Raw genomic sequence first — 16,681 nt, 5'->3', positions numbered from 1 at the left:
TGCCATCCTATAACCCAATACCGCCATCCTGTACTCCCAATACTGCCATCCTATAACCCAATACCGCCATCCTATAACCCAATACCGCCATCCTGTACTCCCAATACTGCCATCCTATAACCCAATACCGCCATCCTATACTCCCAATACTGCCATCCTATACTCCCAATACCGCCATCCTGTACTCCCAATACTGCCATCCTATAACCCAATACCGCTATCCTGTACTCCCAATACCGCCATCCTGTACTCCCAATACTGCCATCCTATAACCCAATACCGCCATCCTGTACTCCCATCCTATAACCCCATCCTATAACCCAATACCGCCATCCTGTACTCCCAATACCGCCATCCTGTACTCCCAATACTGCCATCCTATAACCCAATACCGCCATCCTGTACTCCCAATACTGCCATCCTGTACTCCCAATACTGCCATCCTGTACTCCCAATACTGCCATCCTATAACCCAATACCGCTATCCTGTACTCCCAATACTGCCATCCTATAACCCAATACCGCCATCCTATAACCCAATACCGCCATCCTGTACTCCCAATACTGCCATCCTATAACCCAATACCGCTATCCTGTACTCCCAATACTGCCATCCTATAACCCAATACCGCCATCCTGTACTCCCAATACTGCCATCCTATAACCCAATACCGCCATCCTGTACTCCCAATACTGCCATCCTGTACTCCCAATACTGCCATCCTGTACTCCCAATACTGCCATCCTATAACCCAATACCGCTATCCTGTACTCCCAATACTGCCATCCTATAACCCAATACCGCCATCCTATAACCCAATACCGCCATCCTGTACTCCCAATACTGCCATCCTATAACCCAATACCGCTATCCTGTACTCCCAATACCGCCATCCTATAACCCAATACCGTCATCCTGTACTCCCATCCTATAACCCAATACCACCATCCTGTACTCCCAATACTGCCATCCTATAACCCAATACCGCCATCCTGTACTCCCAATACTGCCATCCTATAACCCAATACCGCCATCCTGTACTCCCAATACTGCCATCCTATAACCCAATACCGCCATCCTATAACCCAATACTGCCATCCTATAACCCAATACCGCCATCCTATACTCCCAATACCGCCATCCTGTACTCCCAATACCGCCATCCTGTACTCCCAATACTGCCATCCTGTACTCCCAATACTGCCATCCTATAACCCAATGCCGCCATCCTGTACACCTGAATAATGCTGCTGCCGTTCCATGGCTATGAAGGGACAGAGGAGTTTCTGGGCCTCACCATCTCCATTGGATTAATATGACATTTAGAGCTCAAATCAATGTCCATGTGCAGACCCCAGAGCGACAGTCCGGAGCCGAGCGTACAGGACCTCCCACAGTCCCAGAGCACAGGACCTCCCACAGTCCCAGAGCACAGGACCTCCCACAGTCCCAGAGCACAGGACCTCCCACAGTCCCAGAGCACTCCTCGGGGCACAGGACCTCCCACAGTCCCAGAGCACTCCTCGGGGTACAGGACCTCCCACAGTCCCAGAGCACAGGACCTCCCACAGTCCCAGAGCACAGGACCTCCCACAGTCCCAGAGCACAGGACCTCCCACAGTCCCAGAGCACAGGACCTCCCACAATCCCAGAGCACAGGACCTCCCACAGTCCCAGAGCACAGGACCTCCCACAGTCCCAGAGCACAGGACCTCCCCGCACAGGACCTCTCACAGTCCCGGAGCACAGGACCCCCCACAGTCCCAGAGCACAGGACCTCCCACAGTCCCAGAGCACAGGACCCCCCACAGTCCCAGAGCACAGGACCCCCCACAGTCCCAGAGCACAGGACCCCCCACAGTCCCAGAGCACAGGACCCCCCACAGTCCCAGAGCACAGGACCTCCCACAGTCCCAGAGCACAGGACCTCCCACAGTCCCAGAGCACAGGACCTCCCACAGTCCCAGAGCACAGGACCCCCCACAGTCCCAGAGCACAGGACCCCCCACAGTCCCAGAGCACAGGACCTCCCACAGTCCCAGAGCACAGGACCTCCCACAGTCCCGGAGCACAGGACCTCCCACAGTCCCGGAGCACAGGACCTCCCCGCACAGGACCTCCCACAGTCCCGGAGCAGTCCCCGGCGTACAGGACCTGCCACAGTCCCCGGCGTACAGGACCTGCCACAGTCCCCGGCGTACAGGACCTGCCACAGTCCCCGGCGTACAGGACCTGCCACAGTCCCCGGCGTACAGGACCTGCCACAGTCCCGGAGCAGTCCTCCTGTATCTACATAGCACACGTCTGTCTACACCCCTTATCCCCCCCCACCCACCTTTTGTGAGGTTCAGATGACATTTTGGGGGGACACCAGTAAGCGGTAGACCTTGTCTTTATAGTTTTTTATTGACATGCTGTAACGATCTCCATGATGAGCGGCGCCCCCGTGTATCGAGCCCTTCAGTTCAGAATGTGGGGGCCCCAGGACTCCCCGATCCTAAACACATGATAATACGGGGACCCACCTGTCGCGGTGGGAGGGGCCAGACACTCCACAGTGACTGTATGACCGTCTACAGTCCCCGGGGCCCCTCGTGTCAGGATCAGGGCTCTGATTGGCTGGTTCTGGGGGTCTGGGGTCAGTGCGATGAGAACATTTTTTCAGTTTTCGTCTTGTCATGTGATCGCCACGTTCCGTCCTAGTGATTATGTCCCTATAGGATGAGGCTAGGGAGCGCGGGCACAGTGGAGTGTCTGGGGCCCAGGGGCCCCTGCAAATCTATCCGCACATCGTCAGCGTCAACCACTGCAAGAGAAGAGACAGGAAAGGGTTATCGGCCAGGAACTCTCATCATCCATTATTCTGTTGCCCTTGGTTACAATGATCTTGTGAGATGTAAATGCAGCTCAGCCAATCCCAGCGCAGCTTTTTTTTTATCCAGAGCTGCCATCTGATTGGCTACTATAAGTGATCGGGCCGGACCAGGGGCCCCTTGTGTGCAATATGATAAGCAGTGAGGAGCGCATGCGCCGTCATGTCTGCAGAGAGGAGGGGATGTCCGCCCAGTGCTCTGCTGCCCCCGTGTGGCCGTTCTGTAGATGACACTTGTTACAAACAGGATGAACGGCTCTGACATTGGCTGACAACAGAGAGCAGCGCAGAACGGCAGGTGAGGGTCCTCCGGGTCAGGGGGTCCGGCCCCCATCACTCACCTCGCCCATGTTCATCTCTGCCACGCCGCTGCCCTCCAGGTCGATGCCTCGGAAAAATCCTGGAAAAGAAGTGGAAGTTGAGTATTATACGTCACATGGGCCGGCGCTCGCCATCTGGTCTGAATATTCAAATATCTTATTTAATTAATAAAAATAAGGTAAAAATAAATAGTGTGAACCCTGACTTTGCTGGATTGGAGGATTTCTTCTAGAAATCCAAATGAATGGGATTTAGTGATGAACAAACCGATCGCTCCGAGCTCCTCATCAAGGACGATTACAGATCTGTATAATGTACAACCACGAGGTCAATATATGTTCAGCACTAAATCCCGTTCCTGTAGATTTCTAGAATAAATCCTCCAATCCAGCAAAGAACACGTCAGGCTTCACACTATTTAGTTTTACCTTATTTTTATTGATTAAATAAGATCTTTCAATCTTCAGACCAGAAGGCGAGCGCCGGGCTAGATTCTGTATACTTGGACGAGAGGGCGAATCCTCTAGAAGCGGACACCGGGTACTGCTTATAGATATAAAGAAGTAGCAGCGCTCATCTCCGGACCTCAGGACAGTAATACAGATGGCTGCTGCGGCGGGGAGGGAGAGGCGTGTCCCTTCCCCTTCCTCTGATAGGCTGCCAGACTAGTGCCTGCAGCCTATCAGAGGCCGGTACAGGCGGCGCAATGACGACATCGCGCATCCTGAGCCCTGAGCCGTACAGCGCCGGACACAGGCCGGAAGAGGCCGCATCACATCGCTGCCAAGGAGGTAAGTGTAAGGGGGTATTATTTGTTGTTGTTGTCAATACTGGTGGCTACTGGCACATGATGGGGGGGGGGGGGCTCTGGCTACTGACACATGATATAGGGGGGGGGGGGGGCTCTGGCTACTGGCACATGATATAGGGGGGGGCTCTGGCTACTGACACATGATATAGGGGGGGGGGCTCTGGCTACTGACACATGATATAGGGGGGGGGGGGCTCTGGCTACTGACACATGATATAGGGGGGGGGGGCTCTGGCTACTGGCACATGATATAGGGGGGGGGGCTCTGGCTACTGACACATGATATAGGGGGGGGGGGGCTCTGGCTACTGACACATGATATGGGGGGGGGGCTCTGGCTACTGACACATGATATAGGGGGGGGGGGCTCTGGCTACTGACACATGATATAGGGGGGGGGGGCTCTGGCTACTGGCACATGATATAGGGGGGGGGGGGGCTCTGGCTACTGGCACATGATATAGGGGGGGGCTCTGGCTACTGACACATGATATAGGGGGGGGGCTCTGGCTACTGACACATGATATAGGGGGGGGGGGCTCTGGCTACTGACACATGATATAGGGGGGGGGGGCTCTGGCTACTGGCACATGATATAGGGGGGGGCTCTGGCTACTGACACATGATATAGGGGGGGGGCTCTGGCTACTGACACATGATATAGGGGGGGGGCTCTGGCTACTGGCACATGATATAGGGGGGGGCTCTGGCTACTGACACATGATATAGGGGGGGGGCTCTGGCTACTGACACATGATATAGGGGGGGGCTCTGGCTACTGGCACATGATATAGGGGGGGGGCTCTGGCTACTGGCACATGATATAGGGGGGGGCTCTGGCTACTGGCACATGATGGGGGGGGGCTCTGGCTACTGGCACATGATGGGGGGGGGGCTCTGGCTACTGGCACATGATATAGGGGGGGGGGGCTCTGGCTACTGGCACATGATATAGGGGGGGGGCTCTGGCTACTGACACATGATATAGGGGGGGAGCTCTGGCTACTGGCACATGATATAGGGGGGGGGGGGCTCTGGCTACTGGCACATGATATAGGGGGGGGGGGGCTCTGGCTACTGGCACATGATATAGGGGGGGGGGGCTCTGGCTACTGGCACATGATATAGGGGGGGGGGCTCTGGCTACTGGCACATGATATAGGGGGGGGGGGCTCTGGCTACTGGCACATGATATAGGGGGGGGGGGGCTCTGGCTACTGGCACATGATATGGGGGGGGGGGGGGCTCTGGCTACTGGCACATGATATAGGGGGGGGCTCTGGCTACGGGCACATGATATGGGGGGGGCTCTGGCTACTGGCACATGATATGGGGGGGGGCTCTGGCTACTGGCACATGATATAGGGGGGGGGGGCTCTGGCTACTGGCACATGATATGGGGGGGGGCTCTGGCTACTGGCACATAATATAGGGGGGGGCTCTGGCTACTGACACATGATATAGGGGGGGGCTCTGGCTACTGGCACATGATGGGGGGGGGGCTCTGGCCACTGGCACATGATATAGGGGGGGGGGGCTCTGGCTACTGGCACATGATATGGGGGGGGCTCTGGCTACTGGCACATGATATGGGGGGGGCTCTGGCTACTGGCACATGATATAGGGGGGGGGGCTCTGGCTACTGGCACATGATATAGGGGGGGGGCTCTGGCTACTGGCACATGATATAGGGGGGGGGGGCTCTGGCTACTGGCACATGATGGGGGGGGGGGGCTCTGGCTACTGACACATGATGGGGGGGGGGGGCTCTGGCTACTGACACATGATGGGGGGGGCGGCTCTGGCTACTGACACATGATAGGGGGGGCTCTGGCTACTGACACATGATATGGGGGGGGGGCCTCTGGCTACTGACACATGATATAGGGGGGGGGGGCTCTGGCTACTGGCACATGATATAGGGTGGGGGGGGCTCTGGCTACTGGCACATGATATGGGGGGGGGCTCTGGCTACTGGCACATGATATAGGGGGGGGGGGCTCTGGCTACTGACACATGATATAGGGGGGGGGGGGGCTCTGGCTACTGGCACATGATATAGGGGGGGGGCTCTGGCTACTGGCACATGATATAGGGGGGGGGCTCTGGCTACTGGCACATGATATGGGGGGGGGGGGGGCTCTGGCTACTGGCACATGATATAGGGGGGGGGCTCTGGCTGCTGGCACATGATATAGGGGGGGGGGCTCTGGCTACTGGCACATGATATAGGGGGGGGGGGCTCTGGCTACTGGCACATGATATAGGGGGGGGGGCTCTGGCTACTGGCACATGATATAGGGGGGGGGGGGCTCTGGCTACTGGCACATGATATAGGGGGGGGGGGGCTCTGGCTACTGGCACATGATATGGGGGGGGGGGGGGGCTCTGGCTACTGGCACATGATATAGGGGGGGGGCTCTGGCTACTGGCACATGATATAGGGGGGGGGCTCTGGCTGCTGGCACATGATATGGGCGGGGGCTCTGGCTACTGGCACATGATATGGGGGGGGGGGGCTCTGGCTACTGGCACATGATATGGGGGGGGGGGGCTCTGGCTACTGGCACATGATATGGGGGGGGGGGGCTCTGGCTACTGGCACATGATATAGGGGGGGGGGCTCTGGCTACTGGCACATGATATAGGGGGGGAGCTCTGGCTACTGACACATGATATAGGGGGGGGGGCTCTGGCTACTGACACATGATATGGGGGGGGGGGGCTCTGGCTACTGGCACATGATATGGGGGGGGGGGCTCTGGCTACTGGCACATGATATGGGGGGGGGCTCTGGCTACTGGCACATGATATGGGGGGGGGCTCTGGCTACTGGCACATGATATAGGGGGGGGGGGGCTCTGGCTACTGGCACATGATAACATGATATAGGGGGGGGGGCTCTGACTACTGACACATGATATAGGGGGGGGGCTCTGGCTACTGGCACATGATAGGGGGGGGCTCTGGCTACTGACACATGATATAGGGGGGGGGCTCTGGCTACTGGCACATGATATAGGGGGGGGGGCTCTGGCTACTGGCACATGATATAGGGGGGGGGGCTCTGGCTACTGACACATGATATAGGGGGGGGGCTCTGGATACTGACACATGATATAGGGGGGGGGGGCTCTGGCTACTGACACATGATATAGGGGGGGGGCTCTGGCTACTGGCACATGATATAGGGGGGGGGGCTCTGGCTACTGGCACATGATATAGGGGGGGGGGCTCTGGCTACTGGCACATGATATAAGGGGGGGGGCTCTGGCTACTGGCACATGATATAGGGGGGGGGGGCTCTGGCTACTGGCACATGATATAAGGGGGGGGGGCTCTGGCTACTGGCACATGATATAGGGGGGGGGCTCTGGCTACTGGCACATGATATAGGGGGGGGGGCTCTGGCTACTGGCACATGATATAGGGGGGGGGGCTCTGGCTACTGACACATGATATAGGGGGGGGGCTCTGGCTACTGGCACATGATATAGGGGGGGGCTCTGGCTACTGGCACATGATATAGGGGGGGGCTCTGGCTACTGACATGATATAGGGGGGGGCTCTGGCTACTGGCACATGATATAGGGGGGGCTCTGGCTACTGGCACATGATATAGGGGGGGGGGGGGTCTGGCTACTGACACATGATATAGGGGGGGGGCCTCTGGCTACTGGCACATGATATAGGGGGGGGCTCTGGCTACTGGCACATGATATAGGGGGGGGGGGCTCTGGCTACTGACACATGATATAGGGGGGGGGCTCTGGCTACTGGCACATGATATAGGGGGGGGGGGCTCTGGCTACTGGCACATGACATGGGGGGGCTCTTATTACTGGCACATGATTGGGGGGCATCTATGAGGGCACATTTTACTGGCACATTGGGGCACTTATTACTGGCACATTATTGCTGGGCACTGTAGGGGCATCTACTGAGGCCACTAAGAACTGCTATTTTATATGGGGGCTCTGTATAGGGGCATTTTATACTGGGACACATTGTGGTGGGTACTATGGGTAAGGGGGGGAGAGGAGTACTATGGAGTCATCTACAAGGGCACTGAGAAGGGGTATTTTATACTTACAAATTATGGGGGACACTGAGGGCTTCTACTGGGGCACTATATATGGGGCATTATATACTGGTACAATATGGGGACATTAGCTCAACTGGGGGCATTACAAGGGGGTATTTTTTGCACTGTCACATTATAAGGAGAATTATTACTACTGGGGGGGGGGCATTATAGTGGGCTTTATTACTCCCCCGTGGTATGATCCCCTAGTAACAGCACCAGCCTCCCCCTGCTCTGCTACCCCTCTGCCCCTTCTCCAAATCCTTATTATGAAATCTTTCTCATTAGGATAAAACACATCAGCTCCGCCGAGCCCCCGGCCAAAGTGCTGAAGTGGCGTCCGAGATCCCCAAGGGCCAAGTAATTGTAAGTGTTCATGTGAAATATGTTTGGTATACACATATAGCATCCACTGTGCCCCACAATATACAGTATACCGCTACACTGTGCCCCACAATATACAGTATACCGCTACACTGTGCCCCACAATATACAGTATACCGCTACACTGTGCCCCACAATATACAGTATACCTCTACACTGTGCCCCACTATATACAGTATACCTCTACACTATGCCCCACAATATACAGTATTCCTCTACACTGTGCCCCACAATATACAGTATACCTCTACACTGTGCCGCACAATATACAGTATACCTCTACACTGTGCCGCACAATATACAGTATACCTCTACACTGTGCCCCACAATATACAGTATACAGCTACACTGTGCCGCACAATATACAGTATACCTCTACACTGTGCCACACAATATACAGTATACCTCTACACTGTGCCCCACAATACACAGTATACCTCTACACTGTGCCCCACAATACACAGTATACCGCTACACTGTGCCCCACAATATACAGTATACCGCTACACTGTGCCCCACAATATACAGTATACCGCTACACTGTGCCCCACAATATACAGTATACCTCTACACTGTGCCCCACAATATACAGTATACCTCTACACTGTGCCCCACAATATACAGTATACCTCTACACTGTGCCCCACAATATACAGTATTCCTCTACACTGTGCCACACAATGTACAGTATACCTCTACACTGTGCCACACAATATACAGTATACCTCTACACTGTGCCGCACAATATACAGTATACCTCTACACTGTGCCGCACAATATACAGTATACAGCTACACTGTGCCGCACAATATACAGTATACCTCTACACTGTGCCCCACAATATACAGTATACCTCTACACTGTGCCCCACAATATACAGTATACCTCTACACTGTGCCCCACAATATACAGTATACCTCTACACTGTGCCGCACAATATACAGTATACCTCTATACTGTGCCGCACAATATACAGTATACCTCTACACTGTGCCCCACAATATACAGTATACCTCTATACTGTGCCACACAATATACAGTATACCTCTACACTGTGCCCCACAATATACAGTATACCGCTACACTGTGCCCCACAATATACAGTATACCGCTACACTGTGCCCCACAATATACAGTATACCTCTACACTGTGCCCCACAATATACAGTATACCTCTACACTGTGCCCCACAATATACAGTATACCTCTACACTGTGCCACACAATATACAGTATACCTCAACACTGTGCCGCACAATATACAGTATACCTCAACACTGTGCCCCACAATATACAGTATTCCTCTACACTGTGCCACACAATGTACAGTATTCCTCTACACTGTGCCACACAATGTACAGTATACCTCTACACTGTGCCACACAATATACAGTATACCGCTACACTGTGCCCCACAATATACAGTATACCGCTACACTGTGCCGCACAATATACAGTATACCTCTACACTGTGCCGCACAATATACAGTATACCGCTACACTGTGCCCCACAATATACAGTATACCTCTACACTGTGCCGCACAATATACAGTATACCTCTACACTGTGCCGCACAATATACAGTATACCGCTACACTGTGCCACACAATATACAGTATACCTCTACACTGTGCCGCACAATATACAGTATACCTCTACACTGTGCCACACAATATACAGTATACCGCTACACTGTGCCCCACAATATACAGTATACCTCTACACTGTGCCCCACTATATACAGTATACCTCTACACTATGCCCCACAATATACAGTATTCCTCTACACTGTGCCCCACAATATACAGTATACCTCTACACTGTGCCGCACAATATACAGTATACCTCTACACTGTGCCGCACAATATACAGTATACCTCTACACTGTGCCCCACAATATACAGTATACAGCTACACTGTGCCGCACAATATACAGTATACCTCTACACTGTGCCACACAATATACAGTATACCTCTACACTGTGCCCCACAATACACAGTATACCTCTACACTGTGCCCCACAATACACAGTATACCGCTACACTGTGCCCCACAATATACAGTATACCGCTACACTGTGCCCCACAATATACAGTATACCGCTACACTGTGCCCCACAATATACAGTATACCTCTACACTGTGCCCCACAATATACAGTATACCTCTACACTGTGCCCCACAATATACAGTATACCTCTACACTGTGCCCCACAATATACAGTATTCCTCTACACTGTGCCACACAATATACAGTATACCTCTACACTGTGCCACACAATATACAGTATACCTCTACACTGTGCCGCACAATATACAGTATACCTCTACACTGTGCCGCACAATATACAGTATACAGCTACACTGTGCCGCACAATATACAGTATACCTCTACACTGTGCCCCACAATATACAGTATACCTCTACACTGTGCCCCACAATATACAGTATACCTCTACACTGTGCCCCACAATATACAGTATACCTCTACACTGTGCCGCACAATATACAGTATACCTCTATACTGTGCCGCACAATATACAGTATACATCTACACTGTGCCCCACAATATACAGTATACCTCTATACTGTGCCACACAATATACAGTATACCTCTACACTGTGCCCCACAATATACAGTATACCGCTACACTGTGCCCCACAATATACAGTATACCGCTACACTGTGCCCCACAATATACAGTATACCTCTACACTGTGCCCCACAATATACAGTATACCTCTACACTGTGCCCCACAATATACAGTATACCTCTACACTGTGCCACACAATATACAGTATACCTCAACACTGTGCCGCACAATATACAGTATACCTCAACACTGTGCCCCACAATATACAGTATTCCTCTACACTGTGCCACACAATGTACAGTATTCCTCTACACTGTGCCACACAATGTACAGTATACCTCTACACTGTGCCACACAATATACAGTATACCGCTACACTGTGCCCCACAATATACAGTATACCGCTACACTGTGCCGCACAATATACAGTATACCTCTACACTGTGCCGCACAATATACAGTATACCGCTACACTGTGCCCCACAATATACAGTATACCTCTACACTGTGCCGCACAATATACAGTATACCTCTACACTGTGCCGCACAATATACAGTATACCGCTACACTGTGCCACACAATATACAGTATACCTCTACACTGTGCCGCACAATATACAGTATACCTCTACACTGTGCCACACAATATACAGTATACCGCTACACTGTGCCCCACAATATACAGTATACCTCTACACTGTGCCGCACAATATACAGTATACCTCTACACTGTGCCGCACAATATACAGTATACAGCTACACTGTGCCACACAATATACAGTATACCTCTACACTGTGCCACAGAATATACAGTATACCTCTACACTGTGCCCCACAATATACAGTATACCTCTATACTGTGCCACACAATATACAGTATACCGCTACACAATACAGTATACCGCTACACTGTGCCACACAATATACAGTATACCTCTACACTGTGCCACACAATATACCTCTGCACTGTGCCACACAATATACAGTATACAGCTACACTGTGCCACACAATATACAGTATACCGCTACACTGTGCCACACAATATACAGTATACCGCTACACTGTGCCACACAATATACAGTATACCGCTACACAATACAGTATACCGCTACACTGTGCCACACAATATACAGTATACCTCTACTGTGCCACACAATATACAGTATACCGCTACACAATACAGTATACCGCTACACTGTGCCACACAATATACCGCTACACTGTGCCCCACAATATACAGTACACCTCTACACTGTGCCACACAATATACAGTATACCTCTACACTGTGCCCCACAATATACAGTATACCTCTACACTGTGCCCCACAATATACAGTATACCTCTATACTGTGCCACACAATATACAGTATACCGCTACACAATACAGTATACCGCTACACTGTGCCACACAATATACAGTATACCTCTACACTGTGCCACACAATATACCTCTGCACTGTGCCACACAATATACAGTATACAGCTACACTGTGCCACACAATATACAGTATACCGCTACACTGTGCCACACAATATACAGTATACCGCTACACTGTGCCACACAATATACAGTATACCGCTACACAATACAGTATACCGCTACACTGTGCCACACAATATACAGTATACCTCTACACTGTGCCACACAATATACAGTATACCGCTACACAATACAGTATACCGCTACACTGTGCCACACAATATACCGCTACACTGTGCCCCACAATATACAGTACACCTCTACACTGTGCCACACAATATACAGTATACCTCCACACTGTGCCACACAATATACAGTATACCTCTACACTGTGCCACACAATATACAGTATACCTCTACACTGTGCCACACAATATACAGTATACCTCTACACTGTGCCCCACAATATACAGTACACCGCTACACTGTGCCACACAATATACAGTACACCGCTACACTGTGCCCCACAATATACAGTACACCGCTACACTGTGCCCCACAATATACAGTATACCTCTAAACTGTGCCCCACAATATACAGTATACCTCTACACTGTGCCCCACAATATACAGTATACCTCTACACTGTGCCCCACAATATACAGTATACCTCTACACTGTGCCGCACAATATACAGTATACCTCTACACTGTGCCGCACAATATACAGTATACCTCTACACTGTGCCGCACAATATACAGTATACCTCTACACTGTGCCGTACAATATACAGTATACCGCTACAATGTGCTCCACAATATACAGTATACCGCTACACTGTGCCACATAATATACAGTATACCTCTACACTGTGCCACACAATATACAGTATACCTCTACACTGTGCCACACAATATACAGTATACCTCTACACTGTGCCACACAATATACAGTATACCTCTACACTGTGCCCCACAATATACAGTATACCTCTACACTGTGCCCCACAATATACAGTATACCTCTACACTGTGCCCCACAATATACAGTATACCTCTACACTGTGCCCCACAATATACAGTATACTCTACACTGTGCCCCACAATATACAGTATACCTCCACACTGTGCCCCACAATATACAGTATACCTCTACACTGTGCCCCTCAATATACAGTATACCTCTACACTGTGCCCCACAATATACAGTATACCTCCACACTGTGCCCCACAATATACAGTATACCTCCACACTGTGCCCCACAATATACAGTATACCTCTACACTGTGCCCCACAATATACAGTATACCTCTACACTGTGCCACACAATATACCTCTACACTGTGCCACACAATATACCTCTACACTGTGCCACACAATATACAGTATACCTCTACACTGTGCCACACAATATACAGTATACCTCTAAACTGTGCCCCACTATATACAGTATACCTCTAAACTGTGCCCCACAATATACAGTATACCTCTAAACTGTGCCCCACAATATACAGTATACCTCTAAACTGTGCCCCACAATATACAGTATACCTCTACACTGTGCCCCACAATATACAGTATACCTCTACACTGTGCCAGACAATATACAGTATACCTCTACACTGTGCCCCACAATATACAGTATACCTCTACACTGTGCCCCACAATATACAGTATACCTCTACACTGTGCCCCACAATATACAGTATACCTCTACACTGTGCCCCACAATATACAGTATACCTCTACACTGTGCCCCACAATATACAGTATACCTCTACACTGTGCCACACAATGTACAGTATACCTCTACACTGTGCCACACAATATACAGTATACCTCTACACTGTGCCACACAATATACAGTATACCTCTAAACTGTGCCCCACTATATACAGTATACCTCTAAACTGTGCCCCACTATATACAGTATACCTCTAAACTGTGCCCCACAATATACAGTATACCTCTAAACTGTGCCCCACAATATACAGTATACCTCTACACTGTGCCCCACAATATACAGTATACCTCTACACTGTGCCAGACAATATACAGTATACCTCTACACTGTGCCCCACAATATACAGTATACCTCTAAACTGTGCCCCACAATATACAGTATACCTCTACACTGTGCCCCACAATATACAGTATACCTCTACACTGTGCCCCACAATATACAGTATTCCTCTACACTGTGCCACACAATGTACAGTATACCTCTACACTGTGCCACACAATATACAGTATACCTCTACACTGTGCCGCACAATATACAGTATACCTCTACACTGTGCCGCACAATATACAGTATACAGCTACACTGTGCCACACAATATACAGTATACCTCTACACTGTGCCACACAATATACAGTATACCTCTACACTGTGCCCCACAATATACAGTATACCTCTACACTGTGCCCCACAATATACAGTATACCTCTACACTGTGCCCCACAATATACAGTATACCTCTACACTGTGCCGCACAATATACAGTATACCTCTATACTGTGCCGCACAATATACAGTATACCTCTACACTGTGCCCCACAATATACAGTATACCTCTATACTGTGCCACACAATATACAGTATACCTCTACACTGTGCCCCACAATATACAGTATACCTCTACACTGTGCCCCACAATATACAGTATACCGCTACACTGTGCCCCACAATATACAGTATACCGCTACACTGTGCCCCACAATATACAGTATACCTCTACACTGTGCCCCACAATATACAGTATACCTCTACACTGTGCCCCACAATATACAGTATACCTCTACACTGTGCCCCACAATATACAGTATTCCTCTACACTGTGCCACACAATGTACAGTATACCTCTACACTGTGCCACACAATATACAGTATACCTCTACACTGTGCCGCACAATATACAGTATACCTCTACACTGTGCCGCACAATATACAGTATACAGCTACACTGTGCCACACAATATACAGTATACCTCTACACTGTGCCACACAATATACAGTATACCTCTACACTGTGCCCCACAATATACAGTATACCTCTACACTGTGCCCCACAATATACAGTATACCTCTACACTGTGCCGCACAATATACAGTATACCTCTATACTGTGCCACACAATATACAGTATACCTCTACACTGTGCCCCACAATATACAGTATACCTCTATACTGTGCCACACAATATACAGTATACCGCTACACAATACAGTATACCGCTACACTGTGCCACACAATATACAGTATACCTCTACACTGTGCCACACAATATACCTCTGCACTGTGCCACACAATATACAGTATACAGCTACACTGTGCCATACAATATACAGTATACCGCTACACTGTGCCACACAATATACAGTATAGCGCTACACTGTGCCACACAATATACAGTATACCGCTACACAATACAGTATACCGCTACACTGTGCCACACAATATACCGCTACACTGTGCCCCACAATATACAGTACACCTCTACACTGTGCCACACAATATACAGTATACCTCCACACTGTGCCACACAATATACAGTATACCTCTACACTGTGCCACACAATATACAGTATACCTCTACACTGTGCCACACAATATACAGTATACCTCCACACTGTGCCACACAATATACAGTATACCTCTACACTGTGCCACACAATATACAGTATACCTCTACACTGTGCCCCACAATATACAGTATACCTCTACACTGTGCCCCACAATATACAGTATACCGCTACACTGTGCCACACAATATACAGTACACCGCTACACTGTGCCCCACAATATACAGTACACCGCTACACTGTGCCCCACAATATACAGTATACCTCTAAACTGTGCCCCACAATATACAGTATACCTCTACACTGTGCCCCACAATATACAGTATACCTCTACACTGTGCCCCACAATATACAGTATACCTCTACACTGTGCCCCACAATATACAGTATACCTCTACACTGTGCCGCACAATATACAGTATACCTCTACACTGTGCCGCACAATATACAGTATACCTCTACACTGTGCCGTACAATATACAGTATACCGCTACAATGTGCTCCACAATATACAGTATACCGCTACACTGTGCCAAATATACAGTATACCTCTACACTGTGCCACACAATATACAGTATACCTCTACACTGTGCCACACAATATAC

At 50.2% G+C, this 16,681-nt stretch overlaps 1 protein-coding gene across 1 annotated transcript in view; it reads right to left on the bottom strand.

The window, feature by feature from the left end:
- Positions 1-2,390: 2,390 nt before the first annotated feature.
- The window catches only part of CAPN11 (calpain 11), a 40,929-nt gene continuing 26,638 nt past the window's right edge, over positions 2,391-16,681 (bottom strand). Inside the window, exons 21-22 of the mRNA XM_040430831.1 lie at positions 3,215-3,273; positions 2,391-2,807 (exon numbers count right to left, since the gene is read on the bottom strand). Coding sequence (XP_040286765.1) covers positions 2,781-2,807; positions 3,215-3,273 — 86 coding nt within the window. The 3' untranslated portion in view covers positions 2,391-2,780. The remainder of the gene's footprint in view (positions 2,808-3,214; positions 3,274-16,681) is intronic.

Source organism: Bufo bufo, chromosome 4, assembly GCF_905171765.1.
Source record: "Bufo bufo chromosome 4, aBufBuf1.1, whole genome shotgun sequence".
Lineage (NCBI taxonomy): Eukaryota > Metazoa > Chordata > Amphibia > Anura > Bufonidae > Bufo > Bufo bufo.
Note: the sequence above shows the minus strand (reverse complement) of the source record. Positions and strands in the feature narration are given on the sequence as shown.